Below are 24,583 nucleotides of genomic sequence, written 5' to 3'. Positions count from 1 at the left end.
ATCAATCAAAATCAAATCAATTATACTGAAAATTTTGTCGGCAAGTGGGGAATTTAGACGCCCAAAAGAAAATGCAAGAATAAAAAACCTCAAAATTTAACATCAGTCAGGGCTTAATCCCCCAATGTCGAAAAGCCCAAAATTTAAAAGCCCAAGTCCATGTACAAAAATATCGACTCGCCACAGCCACCGGCAATCTTCCCGCCAGCAAAATCGCCATGGATTCCGGCATAGCCTCAACTCAAGCCTAAAAAATATTCATCACAATTCACACACCGTTACCCGGCTGATTTTTAAAATATAATTAGACCTCTATCTTTCAAGAACCCTAAATTAAAAAAAAAAAAAAAAAAAAGAGAGAGAGTAAAATTGAAGGATGGAGAATATTGAAAATGGACGGTTACCCACACTCTCTCAATCTACCTCGGTAATCTCGCTCATCAGATCCTCCTCCCACGTTCTTCCTCGCCTCTTACGCTTTGCGTGTTTCCTAAAAAGGTCTCATCACCTTCCCTTTATCGTCGCCGGTTCTCCTCTTCACATTAGCGGTGGATCTCATCATTCCCCACTACGCCGATCCTACTCTCTCGTTTGGTATTTTACGCGCCGTGCTTCAAGCGATCTCGACCTGTTAAGTGTTTGATTAAACTCTCTTCGTTACTAACTGTACCATTCGATTCTGCGAGTTGAAAAGAAAACTTTTCTGCGTTTCTTTCCTCTTCAGGTATCAGCTTCTACTTCTCCCTCGCTCTCTCTCTCTCTCTCTCTCTGTTTATTGCTTTGTATGCGTAGCTTCAGTTCTTATGGTTCGGTTTCACAGTTACGGTAGTGTGTAAATGTGATAATTTTGGCTGCAGGAACAAGGTATGACTGCTGTGGAACTTGAAGCGGTTGTTTGCCACGAGCCTGATGAATCGGAGTTGAATCACTTCAGTGATAATGGTGCTAAAACCGTTGTCTATCAACTTCTAGATCAAAAGAGTTCCGAACGTAGATGGTTAAGTGAAAGGTAATACTAATATACAAGCTGGTTCACTGTTATGGTCTAATGTTTTTGTTGTGGTTATTAGTGAACTAAAGTTTCTTTGATTCTTGCTGAAAGGTTTCTCAGATGGAGACGAAGATATCTTCCGGTTGATGGAGATAACAGACGTGACCACGGATCAGTGAAACAGTCAGGACCTCTTGTGTCTGGAGCTGCTTACTGCATATCTTCCTGCAGCATGATTATATTGAACAAAATTGTTCTCTCCAGCTATAATTTCAACGCTGGAATCTCTTTGATGTTATATCAAGTAAGACCCCATGAGCTTGATTTCCTTGTGGCTTCGTGATGATTTGAACAAAAACTATATATATAGTTTGGTGATTTCCTTATACGTTTATTTCAGAACTTAATCAGCTGTTTGGTGGTAGCTGTGCTAGATATCTCTGGAATGGTTTCTGTGGAAAAATTTAACTGGAAGTTGATCAGAGTTTGGATGCCTGTCAATGTTATCTTTGTGGGCATGCTTGTCTCGGGTATGTACAGGTAAGATTTCGAATATCAGGGGAAAGGACTACTGTACTTGGTGAAAATTTTAAAAGTAAGAATGTGTGGTGTTTGAGACTAATGCAACATTACATTTCCTTTTTCCAGTTTGAAGTTCATAAACGTCGCTATGGTGACTATTCTGAAGAACGCGACGAATATTATTACAGCAATAGGGGAGGTTTACATGTTCCGAAAAAGGCAGAACAACAAGGTTTGGGCTGCAATGTTCATGATGGTAAGATATATGTACATCTTGCATCCAGTTAGGTTCTGTATGCAGTCCTTCTCTAGTATCAAGGTGAAACCAACTAAGAATTTGCAATACAGATCATTTCTGCAATCAGCGGAGGTATCACGGATCTCACGTTCGATGCAGTAGGGTACTCGTGGCAGCTTGCCAACTGCTTCCTAACTGCAAGTTATTCGGTGAGTTCACGCTTATGAAACCAGTAATTGGATCTTGATGCATCTCTCTCTCTCTCTCTCTCTCCCTCATTTTCCATAATGATCTTTAAATTGTTTATTACAGCTCACTCTTCGTCGAGTCATGGACAAAGCAAAGCAGTCAACAAAGTCTGGCTCTCTTAATGAGGTGTCAATGGTGTTGCTGAATAATCTCTTGTCACTTCCTTTTGGCATCATCTTAATCATCTTACTGGGCGAATGGAGATACGTAATAAGCACGTAAGAGCTATTTAAACAGAGTGACACTTGTCCAGTGTGTAGCTATTCTGTCAATTTAGTGATAGACTTGGCTGTTTCTTTATCTCAATCACATTGACAATGACTTAAACTAGTTGTATATATGCTATATGTGTTCATAACAACACTTGAGACCGCAAATGGGAAGATATACATAAGTAGATGATCTCACAGGAACTAAATAGGGGCAGATGAAAAAAGTGATATCTTCTGAAAGGTAAGATGTTCATGGTGTTTTAACTCTCTGGTAGGGATGTGACAAAAGATGCAATGTTTTGGGTAGTGGCAACAGCTAGCGGCTTCCTTGGTTTGGCCATTAGCTTTACTTCGATGTGGTTCTTGCATCAAACAGGACCCACAACTTACAGGTATTTCTCTCTTTCTGGCCAAATAAACAACATCTGATTGGATTTTTAAAATTTCATGTTTAATGTTAGACATTCTTCCTATTGTGTGGCAGTCTGGTGGGTTCGTTAAACAAGGTTCCAATATCACTAGCTGGTCTTGTACTCTTCAATGTCCCTCTCAGTCTCCCAAATTTGTTCAGCATACTGTTTGGTAAGTAACACACTTATAGGGTCGCATCATATACCACGCAAGATGAATGAATTTGTGTATCTGATGGTGGTATATGTATGCACTTTGGTTTTGCAGGTTTATTTGCTGGAGTCGTCTTTGCCAGAGCTAAGATGTCATAAACCGTATTCCGAAGCCAGAGTGGGATTTTTCAAGAGGCTGAAGAGTAATAAGCACAAAATCAGGCAACAAACTTGAGAGTTGAGAGGTTTCTCAATCTGCAGCTGATAGTTTTTCAACTTGTAATACATTCTTTTTTTGAATACAAGATAGAATATACATATATATATATATATGTAATATAGACATGAAGTCAAAATTGGATTTTTGCAAATTTTAATATGCCTTGACAAAATAAGCTATAAAATAGGCGGGAGAGGATTAATCATTTGAATGATTGATTAGATAGTCTTTGCTAGCTTGATATGTATAATGGGTTTATGCCTTATAATTATTCTGACGTGCCTCGGTCTAGTAAAAAGATTAGACTTGAATGAATAAAATCTGTTGCATACAACTTCTTGGTTGCAATGATGCAAGTACTCTATTGAAATCAAAGGTTAACTATACCGTGAAAAGCTATCGTCGATCGTGTACTCTATTGAAATCAAAGGTTAACTATACCGTGAAAATAACTGCAGCATTAATTTCACAGCCTTCAACATCATCAGCCTTCCACATAATCTATCAGGAAAAAGTTGACAAGAAGAGTATTATAATGAGTTCACGTGAGAATATGCAGATCCGCGTGAATCCCAATAGCTTATTATTATGGGGACGATAGACACGTACAAAGCCCACTTGATTCTGAGTGATGAAACAAAGGAAAGAGAGACGTACGTACGTGTCCCTTTTTTCGGGATGGGGGTTCACGTTACTCTTTCTGTGTTTTTTTCCTCACGATCCGATGTGTTATGTAGAGAGATCTAAAGAAACGTATGGATCGAGATGGATTTTTGGTTTCTCGCAAAATCTACGCATATTTCTCTAACTCCCCACCTCTTTTGTTGCTTTTAATGCTATTTATACTTTCTAAATCCAGGGTTAACAAAGTTAAATTAATAAACCATTTACGCAACTGCCGTGGTATAGTAATTTAATTTTGTGAGACATTTTTTATAATTTCACACTGCATGTCGACAATCATGTACAGGGGACGAATGACACGCAGAATAAAAAGATGGTTCAAACTTGTAGACAGATAGAAGTGGACAATTTCAGTTTATAAATCATCCAGCAAAATGCTATACACAAACCATTGCCACATGCCCACATCCTCTCTGGATAAAGGATAAGATCTAGCTTTTGTTTTTAAAGAAACTAATTGACACATGGTTCTGTTCACGAAAAGAATCCAAGTCTGTGACGAGTAAGATAAAACTAAAGTCAACAACTCGAAATATGTACGCGTTATATAAACAAAAGTTTTTTGTTTACAAAACAAAAAAGTTGCCATAATGCCACATGACATGAGTTTGTATAGGCAAAAAAAAAAAAAACACTGTACATTACACAAATTGTTGTGTGACTCAGTTTTCATGTGGTGTTCTGTTGCGGTGGAGCGTCAAGAGGGAAACACGTTTCATCACCACCGGTGTTCCAAAGGAAATGAGCATAATTGGCGGAGTAGACCGAGTTGGTTGGATCGGCGGAGATTGCTTCTAAGTACGTTTCCTCTGCTCTCCAAATATCGTTCCTTGCTCTCCACAGAAACGTCGCATATTTGTTCAGCGCCTCCGCGTCTGCTGGCTCTGCTTTTGCTGCTCTCTTGAAATATTTTTCCGCTCTGTTTTCACCCAACCGATAACCAAAAAGAAGCCACGTAAGAATATGGACAAAGATCCAGCACATTTGTGGTTTTGTTCACTAGAGTATAAGGATAAGATATGGATTTGAACAAGGCCAAAAGGGTAAGTGAGAAAACGTAAGTGAATTGGGTTTTGGTCATAGAATGTGACAGATGTATCAAATGAGAAAATTGTCTAAAATGGAACCGCTACTGAATTAGTCACAGTCTATAGCTAACATGTCAAAACATTGTCTGGTCACCAAAAATATCTACAAGGTTAAAATAGTATTTTACCAGTTGGCCCAATTTTAGTGAGTTATTTTACCTAAACAACAACATTGGTTGGTGAAAGGAGTAATGTAACAGACTAAAAAAAGTCTAACAGTGATCTAAAACTCAAGCTTCAAAATTCCACCACATACTCCACTATCAAGTATCAACCAAGATTTTTAATTTGTTGGAACCCTACCCCAAAAAAAAAAAAAAAACGAAGACTCAAGCTAAAAGACAAACTCTTTGGGAAAGAAAACAACAATCAATCCCTAGTGTGTGACACATTTTATATTATTCCCTATTTTATACTGAAAATGGGAAATGTAGAGATATTTGCTTACTAGTTGTATTCTTCCTCTAAGTGGTAAAGAGAACTGGTTCACTCAATTTAAAAGAGCCTATCCTATTGGTTCTTGATTATGACCATTTTCTTAGCTTAAAATATCTATGGCTCCCTATCTCCCAATATAATATCTACTAATCTATCATTCATTGACTGTTAGTCTCAACTTGCAGCTAATCAAACCCAAGATTTGGATGCAAGACTCCAAACCTAACACCAAACCAAATCTAAACTCTCTAACCCTAGTCTAATTAAAGAACAAAATCAAAGATAAATATACATTAAACAACATGATTAGTAAATTACCATATAATGGTCATATGTTTTAATTACCTGTCGTAGTCATGGATGATTAAGTAGAGAAACTGTGCGTAATTAGCAAGAAGTAGCACGTTTTCAGGCTCTTGAGACAACCCTGTTTGGTAAAGAAGCTCCGTCTTGAAGGAATCCATGGACTCCTCTGCTTCTAATCGAGCCTCCACGGGAGAAACCATCCCTTTCATCGTCTCGTGATCCAACGTTTCCATTTTCTCCGTTTCCTCCAAGATCGAATTCCACAGTTTAATCTCTTCTTGCCCTGACACAGATACATCCGAATCCGCACTCGTTGCACCGAGAGATGAAGATGAAAACTGAGACTCCTTGAATTGATCAGATCCATCCCCCTCTGTTCCGCTTTGTACCGGCGGTGGTATGTTGTTCCCACCGCCGCCACCGACAAAAGATGTTTTCCCGTAGGGGGAAGAAACAGAGAATGTTTTCACCATGGAAGAATCAAACTTGTGCTGGTTTGTCTCCTGAATCTCACCAACCTCCGTCGTCTCGAAGCTAAAAGAGACGGTGGTCATCGGAGGACTAACCGATGCGGCTAAAGCAGAGTTGCTCTCAATAGAATAAACCGTGAAATTGGCGAGAAGGATCATAACAGAGACCATCAGAGTAGGAGTAGCAGAGAAGACTTGTTGAAACAACCAAACGAAAGATGCTTGCATCTCTTTTCTCACACGTTGGAGGATCCCTTGTAAATCCTCAAAGAGAAGAAGCTCTCTCATGTGTAACGTGAAGCTCTGAAGCTCTCTAATCATAAACACCATGGAAGAGAAAGCTTTCTTGACAGAGCAACAAGCTGAGTCGCCGACTTGTTTGATAAGTCCTTCTTCCATCTGTAGCTTTCTCTTAATGATCCTAAGCGAAAGAGGAAGCTCAACGCTGTTTGCTTTCCTCTCGATGCTTGACATTTGCACCATCTCTGGCCATGGTTGTTCCATTGAATCTGATGATCTGAAATGATCATGGCTCCCTAGGATGTCAATGCTCGAACTATTATGTGATTCGTTGTTGTCATCCTCCTCGTTAGAGACTTGGAATTTAAGAGCAAGCTCTTGCATCTTCTTCGAAAACTCCTCCTCAGAAAACGGATCGACGTTTGCGCTAAAACCTCTGCGGATCAACTGAGTTTTATTAGTCGTTGAAGGAGTGCCGAAGAAGAGAGGAGAAGAAGAAGAAGAAGAAGAAGGATGCATCACGGAACGACAGGAGAGAGAGCGTCCGTCGTTTGCGATGCTGCGTCGTCTTGAAACGGCAGAGGAGGAGGAGGAAGCTAGGGTTTGAGAAAGGGAAGAGGAATGATGAACAATGGGATGAGCTACCCATTGATGAAAGGTTGAGGTTGTTGCTACTTTCACTCCCATTTTGTATATAAATATGGACTCCTGAGTTTCTTCTTCAGCCAAAACGAAAAAAATACAAAAGACAGAAACAGAGCAAAAAATCAAAAGCTGGAGACTAGTTTCGTCTTTAGAATGCTATTTCCCTGCATAATTTTAAAAAGATGAATCCAGTGAGTCAAAAACAGAGGATTTCAAGATCAGTTGTTACGAAAACGTAAGGGGAAATAATGATAAGTTGTTAAAGAAACATGCAAAGTCACGGGAATGAATCATTATAATTTATAAACCCCATAAAAAAACGGATCGGAGAAAAAACTGAATCAAGCAATGAAACTTTGATATCATATAACTACAAGAAGAAAACTAAATAGAGGGGGAGAAGCTGAATAGACTCACTCTATACAAAATGAATGAGCAGAGGAATTTTTTTTTGTCCGAGATTTTTCTCGGATGGAAGAAGAAGAAACGAACAAAAAGTTTCTCGGGATAAAACGTTTTAGAGTGGATGGAGCACGAGGCATTGAGCTGCCTTTATACAAACGCGATCAAGATTTATCTCAAAGGAAGACTGAATAACAAAAAAAAAAACAAAAAAAACTAAGTGAGAAATGGAAAATAAATTTTAATTTGAAAAAAAAAAAAGTATCACAGGTGAAGGAAAGCTAGAGAATAGTCAACAGAAAAAAGACCGGAGAAACCGGTAACAAGTGAAAGAAATGAGTGTGACATGGCAGCATTCACAGAAAATAAGTGAGAAAAAAACGGGATAGATCCAACGGTTATAAATGTGCCAACTTGATCTGACAAATTTTGGAAAACAAATGGAAAGTAAATTTACATTAGACGGCATGTAAAAGGTACACGTGTAATTGACGTGAACTTATTTTTAATCTTTAATATATAAACAGTCTGGCAATTAAAAGGGTAGGCGAAAAGAAAGTGGGGTCCTCGTGTCCATGTCATCTGCGAACTGACTTTTAATTTTTTTATTATTTTATTATATAAATTTTGATGAGAAAATTATTAATTAATAAGATCGTGACACGTATTAAATATATTGATTAAATGTTGATACATTGTCTAATTCTATTTTCAAAATTTTATATGTTTATATTTTTAAAAATATCAAAATTATTCATTAGCAAGATAGTAACACGTGCTAATTAACAAGATCGTGACAAGTGTCAAATATATTGATTAGATGTCGATACATGTTTAATTTTATTTTCAAAATTTTATATGTTTATATTTTTCAAAATATCAAAATTACTCATTAACAAGATAGTGACACGTGTCAAATATATTGATTAGATCATGTGACGTGTTTAATTTTATTTACAGAATTTTACATGTTTCTATTATAAAAAAAATATATATTTTCTTATTATATAAACTTTGATGACAAAATTACTAATTAACAAGATTGTGACATGTGTCAAATATATTGATTAGATGTCGACACATGTCTAATTCTATTTACAAAATTTTATATGTTTATATTTTAAAAAATATCAAAATTACTCATTAGCAAGATAGTGACACGTGTCAAATATATTAATTAAATCATGACACAAGTCTAATTTTATTTACAGAATTTTACATGTTTATATTATAAAAAAAATATTTTCTAAATCAAAAAGGAAAACTAACAAAATCAATATACTTTCTAATTATATTATACGTGTGTTCTCAATAAAATTTGACATGTGTTAACCAAAACGAAATTAGTTAAACAAGTATATTAATCAATAAATAATGAATAACAAAGTTAAAAATTAATAACATAAGTTATTTCACATAATTTTAGTCGAATATAAATTGTATTTATCGTTGTAATATAAATTTTTATTGTAAGTAAGCACACAAAACTTTGAAAGAGTAATGAACTTTAAAAAAAATTTCAATACATGATGTGTATTAGTATAGTTTTACATATTTTATTTTAAAGATTTTAATGTATTTAGTAATATGAGAAACATGAAAGAAAAATAGAAAAACTGAGTTTGTAGGAATGAATTTTTGGTTAATTGATGAAAACTGACAAAAGTATTATTTATGAAATTATGACATATAGTAGAATAATATTTAGGGTATTTTTGAATTTCCAAATTTTTTTGTGGATGTTAACTGATTTTTTTACTGATTGTTTATTGTTAAATTTAAAATACTAACCAATATACATATTATCTCATATGATGCTCATCTTAGTTTTTTTTTTATTAAAATTTTAACTCTAATACATGAAGAAGTGAATTATGGTTTTACGATGAAATAGATAGTTAAATGTGATTACTAAACTGAGTGACTAACGATGAAATTTATTTTAGATTAAAAAAAATTCAAGTATTAATATGTATCATTTTTAAAAAATTGATTCAAGAATATTATTCATATTTTTTATGTTTGATTTTATAATTTGAACACATGTATATTTCTAATGCATATGTTAAAACATAAGATAATACGAAATATATTATAATTTATAGGAATGAATCTTCACTAATTTGATGGTAATGTCTATATATCTTTCTATATGTTTTTATATTATAACTTTCACTTATTTAAAATTGATTCTGAAATGAGTTAAAATTAGTACTTATGAGATAACAACTTAACAAATATATCTTAAATATGTTGATTCAGTTTTATTGCTAATTATATTTTGTTAATTTTTATTTATATTTTCAATTTTTACTAAGATATAGACTTGATATGATTTATTAATTGTGTTTGATATAAATTATTTAGTTCTATGGATTAAGATGAAATGTATAATTAAACTTAAAATATGGTTTATTACGATGTTATAGATATTTAAATGGTACTCCATATCCTATAAAAGTTTTTGGATAAAAACACAAACATTAATAAACAATAAATATTATGTCATTTATAAAACTTTAACCAATAAGAAAATATACGGAAAACGATATATTTCTCCAAGAGAATATCATATCAAGCCAGATAGAGTTCAATCTATTACTACGTCCTATATATCTCCGAGAAAATATTTCTCAATCTATATTTCTCAGACTCTATAGTTCAAGATCTATATCTCTTTTGAAACATAGTTTTCACCTAATTACCCACAAACATCGGTTTTGCTCGGTTCACTATTTACTGAACCAACTAAATAAAATAATGATGTGATACTTTTTATGGGAAAATAGATCGTCTTCCCGAAAAATATATTGTATAGTTCAAATAGTCATAAATTGTTATATTAATAAAAATTGTACATAGAAATTTGAGAAAATATTATAAAGTAATGCAAAAAACCTTCAAACTCTTATATAATAGAACTGAGAGAGTATTAAAATGAAATATGAGAAGTTCATAAATGTTATAAGATAAATTCTAAAAACATATCTATTACTATTTAATTATTCTTAATAATTTTTTAAAATTTTACCCGCTTTATTAGGCGGGCCTTATCTACTTATTATTAAAAGGGTTTATAAAATAAATTACAGTACGTTTAAACTCGATTTTCACAATAATCCGTGTTTAACAAAACTCTCAGAAAAAAAAAAAAAAAAAAGCCCAACATTATTATTAGTAACGTAGGATACACCTTTGAAAACTCAGACCATTACATGAAATGCACTGACCGAGAGAGATTCAAACGTCCAAACTCACAAACACATGCATATGGTTTCTTTGTAAAATGGCATTATGGCAATAATATGTTTTCATAAGTTTCTCAATCGAAGATGAGTAAAACAATATATTCACGTTCAAAACTAATGTCTTATTTTTCCAATTCCCATGTTGCATATGCTATTGACCAAACTTCCGTTGTCAGCACTGTTCCATAACAGTGGAGTATATTTACATGGCATAAAAACACATCGAAGAAAGATCTTCTATTCTTGCAAAGTATATAATATCGTATATATCTGCATGCATGTAAAAAGTATATCAAATTTATTAAGAAGAAGCGACAAATAAGTTAAAGTCTTTGATAATATATTCGTTCAATTCAAACAAAATACTTGATGTTGGAACGTATCAATTGAATTGGAGAGGGTAAGGAAGCGACGGTGGAGAAGGAATGAGAAGTTACCGGTACGTAGGCACCAAGTTGACAGAAGTTGACGTCGTTGGAGAAAGCAACGTCTAAAGAGAGTGATGGTGCATGGTGACGGTATTTACGTCGTCCACTATTCCTATTGCTGATATCGTATTAACGACTGATATTTTTTTTTATTGTTCTTTTGTTAGATTCAGTTTCCACTGCGTATTCAATAGGCTTATGTCCTTGTCATATCAATGTCCTTCTATCGTATCAAGAACTTTTTTGATAGTATAATAATAATTCCATTAGGTTATTAAATACCAGTATCAGTATATATATGCTTCTTCTTTTTTAATACTAGTATTCTTTAATAATGCATGTACGGTGTAATATATATAGTCCCATGTTTAGTTTTGCTTTGCATTAGATTCTCACAGCCACCACGTGTGAAGTTTCTGCTGGTTTGAGTATCATTGTATATGTTATAGTGAGAGTAGTGTTTTAACCTTTGAGTTTTACGCACGTGCAAATTTATGTCTTTTTTTTTTGTAGTTTAATGATACTGGTATTTTTTAAAGTAGAGAGACAATTGAGTGAATTAATAACTTAATTTGTCCACATAACTTATTTTGATGTTTTCATATATCATTGATAACTTCTACTATGTATTGTTTAGTTTTCAGTTTCTATTGTTAGTTTGTTACGTCAAATGGCATATGCATGTATAGTCCCTATAATTATATATAGACCGTTTGTAAAACATTAGTTGACTGTTTTTCGTATATGAATTAGAAAATAGCCCTATATAGAAGCCTTTTTGTGCTGCCGACGGAAAAGATAATATAAGAACTAATTGCTATCATGTAAACTATACGTAAACTTTCCCAATCAGCCGACCAAACTTCTCCTAGTCGGCTAGTCGTCTCTGGACCGGGTGGCCTGAAGTCGCGGACCCTACTTAATCTTATTAGGATATTCACAATCTCAATTAGACCCATGATTTTATTGTAATAGATAAAAGTAAAACTAATAGTATAATAAGCAAAGGTTGTTCTCAGAAAAAGGTATAAGCTAAGGTTTTCATATTTTTTTGAAAAAGATAACAATTTTAGAAAAGATGGGTACATATCCTATAAACAATTCATAGAACGAAATTTATAGCTGATGGGCAATTCGACAATCAAAAATGGAGTTATGAGAGACAACTGCAAGATTTAAAGGCTAAAAATGTCTAAAATATTGAGAAGGTAAATAAAACAAATAGAAAATGATAAAATGAACCATGTGATCTTAACAGTTGTTCATCGATTGCACTTTACATAATACGATGTCGGCACAAATGCTAGTTAAGTGTAGCATATTTGTTTTCTTCGTCTACTATAATTAGTCCTTTTGTTTTTGTCTTCAACATATTTATATATATGTACTTTGATATTTTGCAGAGCTATGTTAGTGTAGCTCTGTTTTGTTTTCCTCGTAGCTACCGTTTGTAAACATTTAAAGAGCATTGACGGACAACTTAACACGTAACCTAGGCTATCATTCATCAGGTTTTAGAAATTCGCCTCATCAGTCATCATCAGTCATCACAGATTCACAACATATACTTAAACTTGATATGGAATCACTAATCATTTGATCAACATATCTATATTTTGTTCTTTTCGATAATGTTTTTTTCAGGTCTCATATTTAGTTTAAATCGATTCTTCCAATTAATTGATGCGTATGAACTTGAAACTCTTCGAAAGAAATCAACCAATAAGAAATATGTAAAAGATTTACACCATACGAACTTAAAATAACGTACGTGTAACGTGCGTTATAAATCTGTATAGTGAACAAAGGAAATAAGTTTACGTAGTGGCTCTTGATAGGATGTTATGGCCAAATTATCTTAAAATGCTGAGAGAGAGATAGAGAGAGAGAGAGACTGGCTGAAGCAGCGACACGGCAAAGGCTACTCTCATCACTCTTATCTTCTTTCAACCTAAATTCTCTATTTATTTGACATTTTATGATATTCTATTTTTGGTGCATATTGTGATATAATATCAGCGGACTTTTTTTTTTTTTTCACTAAATAGTTTATATATTGATTGACCTGTTGGAGACCAAAGATAAAGACGGATCAACAACAATCATCCCAGCAAAAAACTGACTGAAGATTTAAACTATAAACTAGCTATATCCTCTTAAAAGAGATCTTGTAACCAAAAAGGATATCCGGTTGCTACATACGATTGACGCTGATACTCTTTTCTGACGTTTTTAGCTATAAGGTGAGCTCCAAGATTTGAGTTTCTGTCTTCCAACACCAGGTTCCAATCCAAAAAAATTTCCAAACTTTCTTCCAGCATATGGGACTAAAATTTAAGAAATGGCCATGCTTTTGGTTTAAATATAGCTTCAACGAAATCTTTGTCCTCTGAAGCAAAAATAACTTTGTTGTAGTTGAGACTTAGCATACTTTCAATGGTCCAAAGCGAGCGGACTTATTCAAAGCAGGATGCGAAACTTATAATATCAGCGGACTTGAATGGAATTTTTTTCTTTTTAAAAAAAAAAATGGAAAAAATTTATTCCCAAATAAAAGTTGACTAATAAAGAAGGTACACCAAAAAAAAAAAAAATCTTAGACCACTTTAAGTCTTTGTCCGATATCTTTATTTATCAAATTAATATCAAATAAACTTTAATAACAATATTTTGAAGCATTTATTTTTTAGGATTTGGATCTTAATTCCGACTCCCATTAAACCATTGAAAACATTGTGGCTGGAACATGGTGATTAAGAGGAAGACAACTCAGTTGCCAAATAAAGTATCATTAGCGGTAATGGAGGATAAATTTTGGTTAGGAGCAACAAGGCTGTGTTTAGGGTTAACGGAGCATAGTTGAGTTGTTTGTTCTCAGAGCGCACGAGGGAAAAGATATGTCTTATCTTGGCTTTAAATACAAAAATAGAAGAAGTTATCATCGTGATGTATACGTAGGTTAATTACTGACATATGAACTAAGTTAGTTTACCCTTTAATTAGGTTCATAACCATCAGTGAGATGAACCTGGACACAACCAATAATATAGCTTATATTAGATGAGTCCAAAAACGAAAGATTAGGACATTTATGCTGTCCACTAGCGGATTTTGAGTGGTGCTAATTTTGCTTGTGGGTTTAGGTTTATGATCGATTTCTCCAATTCACAAAAAGGTTCGAAAAGCTAGGTTTGTATAGATTTTGAATATTAGTTAGTTATAAAAAATTTAGATTTATTTTAGCTAAATGTGAATAATAAAAAGTTGGGCCTGTTTGACAAAAAAAAAAGTTTGGCCCATTTAATTTGCAGGTAACGTCCCGAAGAGCGCTTCAGACTTTAGTAAGCTTCTACAAAGAGTGCTGAAACAAAGAAAGATATTCCCATTCAATTACTCTCGAAATTCAGATGTTATCAATCAATACTTGTATATGACCAATTGACCACATCTTGTACAAGATTATAAAATAAATTCTCTTGAATATGCATATTTTGTTATACCTTTCCATTGATTTACTATTAATTTTACTCTTAGTTCAAGGTATTTGTAACTATGAAACTAATGCAAAGTCCTAAGTGATAATTTATGGTTGAAAAATATATAAATTTTAGAGTTTGTTTGTTTGTTTGGTCGGTATCTTCCACGGTTCCACGTAATATTATTTATTTATTTCTATTTTCAGGTAAATTTAGGTGTTATACGACATCCAGTGGGTGATCGGGACGTTGATTGTCTTTGTTCCAGCGAAGTTTCTCTCAACAGCTTTCTCGACGACGCCTCCAAACTTCTTTCCACCGCCGTTGCTTCTGCTGCTGTCTCCAACTTCTCCTGGTTCTTTATCCCCGCTATCCTCTTGTATGTCGGATTATATTACGTGTTATTACGTATTAAAAAGCATCTCCGTCAATGCATTCTTTTGTTTATTACTTTGTTTATTACGTAATAAACAAAAAGATGCTCTTTAACACGTAATACCAGATCTCCCGGACAACTTCTCCTGGTTCTTCATCCCAACTTCTCCTGCCGAGACTTGTTAAAGATACTCTCAGATCTAATTTTTGCTAAATGCCAAAATTTGATTGGTTGATTTTTAAAAAACAAATAAAATTTAGATTAAATAATATTATGTTATTAAAATATTATTTCACAACTTATTTTGAGGGGACGACTAATGGTCTCGGTTTTACGATATTCAAAATGCTCTACCACAAAGCGGCCCAATAAAAAAAGCCGCGAAAGTGGCGGTTCAAAACATAGGCGGGAGGTGAAAATGTCGCCGCCATTCACATTTTCCCGCTACTCTCAAAATTATCTCTATACTTGCTGTCGCTCTCTCGAACAAGTAGCATCGACCAAATTCGCCAGTGCAATTGGATCTATATTCTTCTGCTAATCTCGTTTTGAATTTTTCTTGAGTGACCCAACTAACAATGCCTACCATCGCCGGGCCGAGTTTGTCTTCTTACAAGCCCATAGTCGCCGCCGTAACGGGTGAATCCGCGATTCCTCGGAAGAGAAAGCTGAGATCTAATTCAGCGGCGGTGAATCTCCCGTCTGAGAATATGTCGATCACCACGCAGAAGAAATCGAAATCTCATCGTCCAAGTTCTGTTTCCAATTCCAGAATCCCAGAGAAGAAGGTAAACTGTTGTGATGATATACATGTGTTCGATTTCATCACCAGATCATTTTTCTGATTCGTAATTTTGCAGGAAGACGCTGATGAAAATTTGGCAAATCCAGTCAATTTGGGAGTTGAGAACTTATCTAACTGGAATCTTAGAGGTAGATAATAACATGATCCGTTTTCGTTTCTTCTTCTATAGTCGAATTAGTTCGTAAATGTTACTCATATGAGATTATTGTATGTCAATTTATAGATGAGGAGCAGAAGATGAGAGCTGTGAAGGAGGCACTGCACGTCTCTAAAGCACCGTCAACAATTGTTTGCCGTGATGATGAACAGAGACGGATTTTGGACTTTGTGAAAGGTTGCATCGATCAGCGTAAGGCTGGGAGTTTGTATATATGCGGTTGTCCTGGAACTGGAAAATCTCTGTCTATGGAGAAAGTAGTACAACAAGTTAGTGATTGGTCACAGCAGGTATGATTATTTTCTTAGTTTTAACGTTATCTTGTTTGTCATCGTCAGAAAGATTGAACATTGGTGAATTTTTATCAGGAAGGTTTGCCACAAGTGGATACATTGGCTGTGAATTGTACATCTTTGACAAAAACAACAGATATTTTCAGCAAGGTATAATAACTATATAGACCATTGAGTTCTTGATTTCAGTTCAATATTGATGCTTATAGGCTTTATTTTGTTGATAGATACTTGGTGAAAACGAGCCTGGTAATAAAGCTAATAGCTATTCTTCACCTCTACAGCATCTTCAGTTTCTGTTTTCTCAAAAGCAAGAATCGTCCAGCTCTAGAATGATGTACGCTTGTTTAATTGTTTTTCCCTTTTCTTGTGCTTTGATTATACATCAAAGATTTCTGAAGTAAAGAAAGAAGCAGTGTTATCCTTAGTTTATTCTCTTTTCCAGGTTAATAATTGCAGATGAGATGGATTACTTGATCACAAAAGACCGAGGAGTCTTGCATGATCTTTTTATGCTTACAACTTTGCCATTTTCGAGGTGTATACTTATAGGTACTGTCTTTTAGTGGGCTTAGCTATGATGCAATTCATATTTTTATTCACTTCCTCTGGTTATATGCAATTCTGAATCACTCTCTCGTTTTTGATCTCCAGGTGTAGCAAATGCAATAGACCTTGCAGATCGTTTCCTTCCAAAATTGAAGTCTCTTAATTGTGAGGATTTTTTTACCTTGTAATTATGCAACCTTCCGTGTGCACAGAAAGTCTCAACTTTGGAAACATAAGTGTTGAATATTTTAATCAACTGCTGTTTCTATTATTATTTTTGTGCAGGCAAACCGATGGTTATCACTTTCCGTGCTTATTCTAAAGATCAAATCCTTAGGATACTACAGGAAAGGCTTATGGTAATTCATTCTACCTGGTTGCATGCTAAGATGTCTTGTTTGAGACAGAATAATCTGTATACGAAGGATATTCTATATTGTGTCTATGTGTCTCACTTTATTCAACCTCTGTTCTAATAGGTTTTTCCATATGTTGCATTTCAATCCAAAGCCTTGGAGCTCTGTGCTAGAGTAAGAATTTATATCCTTCCTAGTATTATATTTTCTCTCAGTCTCATGAGTCAACATTGCTTTTCTCTAACCATCATTTTGTTTGTATTGTGCCAGAAAGTTGCTGCAGCATCAGGTGACATGAGAAAAGCTCTATGTGTCTGCAGGTGAGTTTAGCTCTGCAATTTTTGTCTCAGATTATGTCCTTATTTTGGGAAACATGAGTGGGATAGTGCCGTGGATTCATATTACGTAAATGTGTACACTCTAAAGGGCATACTCAGTTTCTTGACTTCTAAAAGGTTATCCAAAATCTTACCTTTGTCTTTGATTTTGATTTTCAGGAGTGCTCTAGAAATCTTAGAAATAGAAATAAATGGATCAACTGGACAAGAGTTACATGGTCCAACTTCAGATGATCCAGTGGTTAGTATTTGGATATTTTTGTATTATAAACTGATGATGTAATATGAAACCGTAGGAATCTGATATTAATATCTTTATAAATCTTGGTCTTATTGTCCTCAATCTTATAGGTAAGGATTGACCATATGGCTACTGCATTATCAAAGACGTTCAAATCTCCTGTAGTTGAAACTATTCAGTCTCTTCCTCAACATCAACAAGTAAGTCACATCCACCTAGAGTTCTTTGCATATAAAACAATGTCATAAAACTTCTATAGATAAGCAAGAGTGGATCTAAAGAGTCTAAGTGGACTCATCACATGTTTCTCTTGACAATTCACAGATCATAGTATGTTCTGCTGCAAAGGCTTTCCGGGGGAGCAAAAAGGATTCAACCGTTGGAGAGGTAAATCTTCTACCAACAAACGAACTTCATGAGTACAAACAAAACATTGTTCTGAATTACTCATCTTCCTTTCCACAACTTATCAATGCAGCTCAATAAGTTATACCTAGAAATCTGTAAATCTTGGATGATTTCTCCAGCTGGAATTACAGAGTTCTCTAACATGTGTACAGTGCTAAACGATCAGGTAACTAACTACACTCGCCGTCTTAAATAGTGTATGAGAAAGAAAAGCCTATCTTATAGCTCAGTTATGAACTGATTTGTTCAGACAAAGCAAGAAGAAAGAAAAACAATTTTAAAGACTTCCTCTAGAGTAATGTTGGCATTGTTGTTTCAGGGGATTTTAAAATTAGGCCAAGCTCGCGGAGATAAGGTAAAGAGAGTTAGCCTGAGGATAGACGAATCAGACATCACGTATGCTCTACAGGTAAACAGCTTTATATTTTGCTAGTCCTTATAACGAATAATAAAACTACTAGAGTCTAAGCGCCAATTTTTTTGTATATAAAATCAACAGGGAATACGATTTTTCCGCAACTGTCTGATGTGAGAAATACTTCATTCGTATAAAGATAAACATCTTGGACGAGCAATGGGGAATCAAGTTGTAAAACCATGATGGGTAGGATAAGATTACTATTAGGGTTTCTTTTTTCCTTTTTTGTTTTGACAACAGTTTTGTATTAGGGGTTTAGATATTAAATTTTATTTGGGGGAATAGAACATGGTTGTAATTTTAGTGTAGAGTGCTATACTATATAACCAATTTCTATTCACAATAGTTAAAACCATAGGATGACGAAGTTACAACCTTACAACACTATGGTTTGAATAAAAAAGGTTCAAAACAATGTCTTGTAGTAGAATTTTTTTTATCTACACGTAATCTGGAAAAAGTCGAAAGTAATTAAAAAGCAGTTTATGTAATGTAGGCATGTAGCCATTTCTTCATTTTGTAACCGTTTAAGAGAATGATCCACTGAATCATGGACGAAGACGTCTCAGCATACCTAATGTCATTAATGGATTTAATTTGACCAATTATGTGATGTGGCTAATTTTTTTTTTGACAATTTTGGGTGCTTTGTTGGATAGTGAAGTGAAGTGGGTTATACACCATTAGTTCTTAAGCAAACGTACGGTCTCTCCATAGAATACTACTCATTGTTATCGTCTGGGAGGGTGTGTGAGCTCTGAGGAGACTCTGAAACGGAGTTGGTATGTAGTGGGATTAGTTCTTTTCCCGGTAAAAGTGGACTTATCTCTTTGGTTATATCGTAGTCTTCATTAAACTGTTCTTGTAGTCTTCTTTATCTTTCTGTAACGTCATTGTTGTGATTCTCACCTAGGGTCCGATTTGTACATTCATCTATTTTTAGTCTACAACCCTCTCCTCGGAAATTTAAACCAGTCATTTTGCACAGAGAAACTCTCAACACATGTCGCTAAAGTCCTGAGTATAGCCTTGTAAAAGGTGTAGCGTCAACCCGTGAGTGTATATATAATAAATTAATAAGGCCAAAATGCATAATTATGGAACGGGTGCTCAAACGTGAATCGGTCCATGCGTATTATAGCTATCAACCATTGGTACCTTGTTTATTAAGTATATATTTGCTTCTAGTAGAGCCCATAAAGAATAGAATCAATAAACACTGAGGTAGAGAGATATAGAAGAGATTAGAAAAAAGATGAAAGCAGAAGCAGAGATCATCTTCGTTGCATATCCATCCCCTGGTCATCTTCTGGTCTCCATTGAATTCGCCAAGTCTCTCATCAAACGAGATGATCGCATTCACACCATCTCCATCATCCACTGGGCAATACCTCTCGCTCCTCAAGCCCACCTCTTTGCCAAATCTCTCGTTGCTTCACAGCCTCGAATCCGTCTTGTTGCCTTGCCTGATATCCAAAACCCTCCACCGTTGGAGCTCTTCTATAAAGCTTCCGAGGCTTATATTCTAGAGTTCACCAAGAAAACAGTTCCGTATGTCAAAGACGCTCTCTCCACTCTGGTCTCATCACGCAAGGAATCCGGTTCGGTTCGGGTCGTCGGTCTGGTTATCGACTTCTTCTGTGTCCCCTTGATCGAAGTGGCAAACAAGTTTAACCTTCCTTGTTACAATTTTCAAACGTCTAACGCTGGTTTTATGTGTATGATGAAGTACCTCCCTGAGAGGCATCGCATAATCTCTTCCAAGCTTGAATTAAGCTCCGGCGACGAAGAACATCCAATTCCTGGTTACGTCTGCCCCGTGCCGACGAAGGTTTTGCCTCCGGGCATGTTCGTGAGAGAGTCCTACGAGGCGTGGGTCGAAATGGCTGAGAAGTTCCCTGGAGCCAAGGGTATTTTGGTAAACTCCTTCTCTGGTCTTGAGAAAAACGCTTTTGATTACTTTGGTCGTCGTCCTGAGAATTATCCTCCGGTTTATCCGGTCGGACCGGTTCTTAGTTTAGAGGATCGCCCATCTCCAAATCTGGACTCGTCGGACCGGGACCGGGTCATGAGATGGCTCGTGGACCAGCCGGAGTCGTCAGTTGTGTACATCTGCTTCGGGAGCTTAGGAATCCACGGCAAACCGCAGATTGAGGAGATAGCTCGAGCCATAGAGCTCGCCGGCCATAGGTTTCTCTGGTCAGTCCGCACTAATCCGACGGAGAAAGCGAGTCCGTACGATCTGTTGCCGGAGGGGTTTTTAGATCGGACGGAGAGTAAAGGATTAGTGTGCGATTGGGCACCACAGGTGGAAGTGTTGGCTCACAAGGCCATCGGAGGGTTTGTGTCACACTGCGGTTGGAACTCGCTGCTCGAGAGCTTGTGGTTCGGAGTTCCGACCGCCACGTGGCCGATGAAAGCGGAGCAACAGCTAAACGCGTTCACTATGGTGAAGGAGCTAGGGTTAGCCGTGGAGCTGCGTTTGGATTACGTCTCTGCGTACGGAGAGATAGTGAAAGCTGAGGAGATCGCGGGAGCCATACGATCTCTGATGGACGGTGAGGATACGCTGAGGAAAAAAGTGAAGGAGATGTCGGAGTCGGCGAGGAAGGCTTTGATGGACGGTGGATCTTCGTTTGTCGCCGTTAAACGATTCCTTGACGAGTTGATCAGCGGTGATGCTTAGTTATTTCCATCTTTTGTAAACGTCGTCGTTGCGACATGGTCCATTGAGATCTTTAATAAAATGTTATGTTAAATCAAGTAAAGGGTCCTCCAATTTGATTAATCAATCCAAACCGACCTGAAATTGTACCAAACAAATTGATTCGAAACAGAAACCTCAGACTTAAAAACAAAAAATTGTTTATGATAAATCATAATCCAACATTCTATCACCAAAAAGAAAAAAAAAACTTATTTCACCAACACAAAAAAGTTTTATTATTTTTTGCCCCATTGATTGTGTTTAATTTTCTTGCTTGGTTAGTTTCCTATTATTTGTTCAAATACTTTTTATACAATTGGATATTGTAATTGCCAAGACGGCAAGAATTTGAAACCAACAATAAAGGTGTAATTTCAGTTACTAAATTCCTTAAACCAAAAAATTCAAATCGAAGCACACCCAAAACTATTAAGCATTTGTACTTGACGAGTAAGACGTTGTCTATGTCCGTGTCAACTTGAATATTCGATTAAAGTTAAAAGTACCATAAAAGATTGTCATAGTTTTTTCCTAATGGGGCACAATATTTTATTTTACATTTGAAAAAGTTGAAAATAAACGTGTACAGTTGATTTATGTTCTCCGAGTTCATTCTAGAGATAAAAAATAACAGAGCGTGTGTTACTCACCACACCCTTGCATTAGCACAAATCCTCGTCCAACAATTCTCCAATGAATCGAGCAGTCGCCAAAGTCGACGATCCTCCGTCCATCAACGCCTTCCTCGCCGCAACAGCCATCTCCTTCACCTTCTTCCTCTTCTCATCCCCACCGTCCATCAAAGATCGAACGGCTCTCGCAATCTCATCACAAGTAACCAAATCCCCACGACCCGACACGTAATCCATCCGTAAATCCACCGCCAGCCCGAGCTCCTTCACCAACGTGAAGGCGTTAAGCTGTTGCTCAGCGTACATTGGCCACGTGGCCACAGGAACGCCGAACCACAAGCTCTCAAGCGTGGAGTTCCAACCACAGTGAGACACGAATCCACCTATTGCTTTATGGGCCAACACTTCCACTTGAGGGGCCCAACCACATACCAAACCCTGGCCCGCTACTCGGCCCATGAACCCCTCCGGCAACACATCGTCACTCTCCACGGCGCCGCTTGTTCGAATAGACCATAGAAATCTGCATCCGACGAGTCCGAGCGCTCGAGCAATCTCCTTCACCTGAGGCTCATCAACGCTTCCCTTGCTCCCAAAGCATAGGAACACGACCGATGACTCTGGCTGATCATCAAGCCATCTCACTATCCGATCCCGATCTGCCGCTTCCTCGTTTGGACTCGCTCGATCCTTCAAGCTTAGAATCGGTCCGACCGGGTAAACCGGAGGGAACTTCTCCAGGTGAGAGAAGTACTCAAACGGGTGAGGCTCCAGCTCGGCGAATGAATTTACCAAAATACCCTTCGCATCGGCGAATCTCGGCGCTAGGTCGACGTAAGCCTCGTAAGCGTCTCGATTGAACAAACCAGGCGGCATGAATTTCGCGGGAACAGCGTTAACGAATCCGGGAACCGTCAGTTCCTCATCGCCGGAGCTCAAATCGAACTCAGATGCGATTTTCAGATGCCGATCTGGAAGATACTTCATCATCCCAAGGTATCTAGCGTTACAAGTGAGGTATATGTAAGAAGGGAGATTAAGCTCGTTGCCAACATCGTTAATCAACGAGTTGCAGAATAAATCTAGGATCAAACCGGCGACACGAACCGAATCTGAGCCTTGACGGATGATGCTAGAGACTGCGTCTTTAATGAGAGGGGTAGTTTTCTTGATGAGATTTACGATGTAAGCTTCGGGAGCTCTTTGGTAGAGATCGAATGGAGGAGGATCGTTGGGATAGGGGAGATCGTGGAGGCGGATTTTGGGCTGTGAAGCGATGAGAGATTTGGCGAAGACGGAGGCGTGAGGAGTAGATGGTGAAGACAAGTTGAGGATGGTGATGGTGTCGATCCGATGGTCGAGATTGATGAGACGCTTGGCGAATTCAATATGGACGAGAAGGTGACCTGTGGATGGAACTGGAATGAAGATCAGCTCTGTTTTCTTCTTCACCATCTCTCTCTCTCTTTTTCTTCTTCTTCGGGTTGAGAGAGTTGTTTGGTTCAAAAGAGAAAGTGAGTGAGAGAAAGCACACAACAAACGAGGAAGTGTTGTTATTGGTTAGTTGTTTGTGTGTGTGTCCAGTGTCCACTCTTTCCAATTGTGTCGTGCGAGTCTGTGACTGTGATACATCAGTTGTGTGTAATTGTAAAACAGTCCTTGTCAAAATAAATTTCTCTAAATTCCATCATCCGCCACGTAATCAAGCCTTATCTCCACGGCTAAGCCCAGCTCCTTCACAATCTCGAACGCGTTCAGCTGATTCTCCGCATACATCGGCCACGTGGCAATTAGTACACCGTACCATAGACTTTCTTGTACAGAATCCCACCCACAGTGAGACACAAATCCACTTGTTGCCTTATGAGCCAAGATATCAACTTGTGGAGCCCAACTACATACAATTCCACGGCCCATTGTTCGATCAACGAATCCTTCTGGAATCAGCTCACGAGGGTCGCCATCTCCTGCCATGTTCGTATCGTACGGATCGCCCAGATGAACCTAACCTCGACGAGCTGAAGCGCGTGAACAATCTCTGTGATCTGAGGTGCAGGGAAGACTCCCATGTTCCCAAAACACAAGAACAAAACCGACGAGTCCGGTTGCTCATCAAGCCAACTCATTATCTCTTCGTATTGGGCCGAAGCAAGACCCATATTTGTACGGCCTGTTAAGTTAAGAACCGGTCCAACAGGATACACGTGAGGGTAATCTCGCCCTCGAGAAAAATGTTCAGCAGCGTAAGGCTCGACCTCTATAAACGAATTGATTAAAATACCCTTGGCTTCATGCAATCGAACGTGAGGAGCGTATGGGAGATTCATGGAGAGGATTGTAATCATATAGATTCATGGAGAGGATTGTAATCATAAAGAGACATGGAGAGGATAGTAATCATGGAGATTCGATGGTCAAGAGTGAGCAGACGTTTTCCAAATTCGATGGTCGAGAGAAGGTGACCTGTCTCCGGTAGTGAGATGAATATTAGTTCTGCATGTCTTCATCTCTATACTTTTTTCTTTTAATGATTTGTCTGTTGAAGAAAATGAAAGACACTTGATAAAGGTATAAACAAACAAGAGATATATTAATATTTAAGTTTTTACTGTCAAACTTTTTGGCTCAAAAATAAAGTGTTTTCTTAATATACTGTTTTGGACCAAGAAATCCTTGTTGAGCATACAAAAGTGGAGCAGTTTAGTTAGTATTTGCTATCTTAGTTTACTCTGTTCTATAGACTATAGAACACTCTACTCAGATATGTGTATGATGCCATGCGCAATAGAGTCCAATGTGTTTGTTAGTAGTTGCAAACTTGCACCTATTACTTTGTGTTCTACGCATTCAGATAAATTCTTCGCTTTCTAACCATTTTTTAAA

General features: G+C 36.7%; 5 protein-coding genes and 1 pseudogene across 6 annotated transcripts; 3 read left to right on the top strand and 3 right to left on the bottom strand.

Moving 5' to 3' along the window:
• Positions 1–108: 108 nt before the first annotated feature.
• Positions 109–3,167, top strand: LOC104765299 (GDP-mannose transporter GONST2). 2 transcript variants are annotated; one of them, XM_010488994.3, is made up of 10 exons: positions 109–724; positions 858–1,009; positions 1,103–1,295; positions 1,392–1,531; positions 1,640–1,769; positions 1,862–1,960; positions 2,064–2,218; positions 2,488–2,604; positions 2,697–2,794; positions 2,891–3,167. In XM_010488994.3, exons 2-10 carry the CDS (start codon positions 867–869, stop codon positions 2,932–2,934), a joined length of 1,119 nt encoding a protein of 372 aa, XP_010487296.1. In that variant the 5' UTR covers positions 109–724; positions 858–866; the 3' UTR covers positions 2,935–3,167. The 2 variants fall into 2 exon arrangements, with proteins under 2 accessions (XP_010487296.1, XP_087354149.1); XM_087498023.1 differs by having other exon boundaries at positions 183–724; positions 1,417–1,531.
• Positions 3,168–4,203: 1,036 nt separating this feature from the next.
• LOC104765293 (uncharacterized) lies at positions 4,204–7,605 on the bottom strand. Its single transcript, XM_010488981.3, has 3 exons — positions 7,284–7,605; positions 5,551–7,030; positions 4,204–4,598 (listed from the first exon to the last, which is right to left on the bottom strand). The coding sequence occupies exons 2-3, from the start codon at positions 6,906–6,908 to the stop codon at positions 4,349–4,351; spliced, it is 1,608 nt and encodes a 535-aa protein (XP_010487283.1). The 5' UTR covers positions 6,909–7,030; positions 7,284–7,605; the 3' UTR covers positions 4,204–4,348.
• A 7,546-nt stretch (positions 7,606–15,151) lies between these two features.
• Positions 15,152–21,124, top strand: LOC104765284 (DNA replication factor CDC6B-like). The gene is made up of 16 exons (XM_010488973.3): positions 15,152–15,584; positions 15,657–15,729; positions 15,825–16,048; positions 16,127–16,201; positions 16,279–16,388; positions 16,497–16,603; positions 16,706–16,765; positions 16,886–16,959; positions 17,080–17,130; positions 17,227–17,276; positions 17,454–17,535; positions 17,646–17,735; positions 17,860–17,922; positions 18,014–18,109; positions 18,263–18,352; positions 18,443–21,124. Exons 1-16 carry the CDS (start codon positions 15,375–15,377, stop codon positions 18,473–18,475), a joined length of 1,488 nt encoding a protein of 495 aa, XP_010487275.1. The 5' UTR covers positions 15,152–15,374; the 3' UTR covers positions 18,476–21,124.
• LOC104765267 (flavonol 3-O-glucosyltransferase UGT71C4) lies at positions 19,472–23,384 on the bottom strand. The gene is made up of 2 exons (XM_010488956.3): positions 21,719–23,384; positions 19,472–21,164 (listed from the first exon to the last, which is right to left on the bottom strand). The coding sequence occupies exon 1, from the start codon at positions 23,153–23,155 to the stop codon at positions 21,731–21,733; it is 1,425 nt and encodes a 474-aa protein (XP_010487258.1). The 5' UTR covers positions 23,156–23,384; the 3' UTR covers positions 19,472–21,164; positions 21,719–21,730.
• LOC104778597 (UDP-glycosyltransferase 71C3) lies at positions 19,617–21,124 on the top strand. The gene has a single exon (XM_010503049.3). It carries the CDS (start codon positions 19,617–19,619, stop codon positions 21,045–21,047), a length of 1,431 nt encoding a protein of 476 aa, XP_010501351.1. The 3' UTR covers positions 21,048–21,124.
• Positions 23,378–24,142, bottom strand: LOC109130211 (UDP-glycosyltransferase 71C5 pseudogene; annotated as a pseudogene).
• Positions 24,143–24,583: the final 441 nt, after the last annotated feature.

This window comes from Camelina sativa, chromosome 3, assembly GCF_030686135.1.
Source record: "Camelina sativa cultivar CO46 ecotype springtype chromosome 3, ASM3068613v1".
In the NCBI taxonomy this organism is placed as follows: Eukaryota; Viridiplantae; Streptophyta; class Magnoliopsida; order Brassicales; family Brassicaceae; genus Camelina; species Camelina sativa.
The sequence above is the reverse complement of the archived record's forward strand: the minus strand, read 5'-3'. Positions and strand labels throughout refer to the sequence as shown.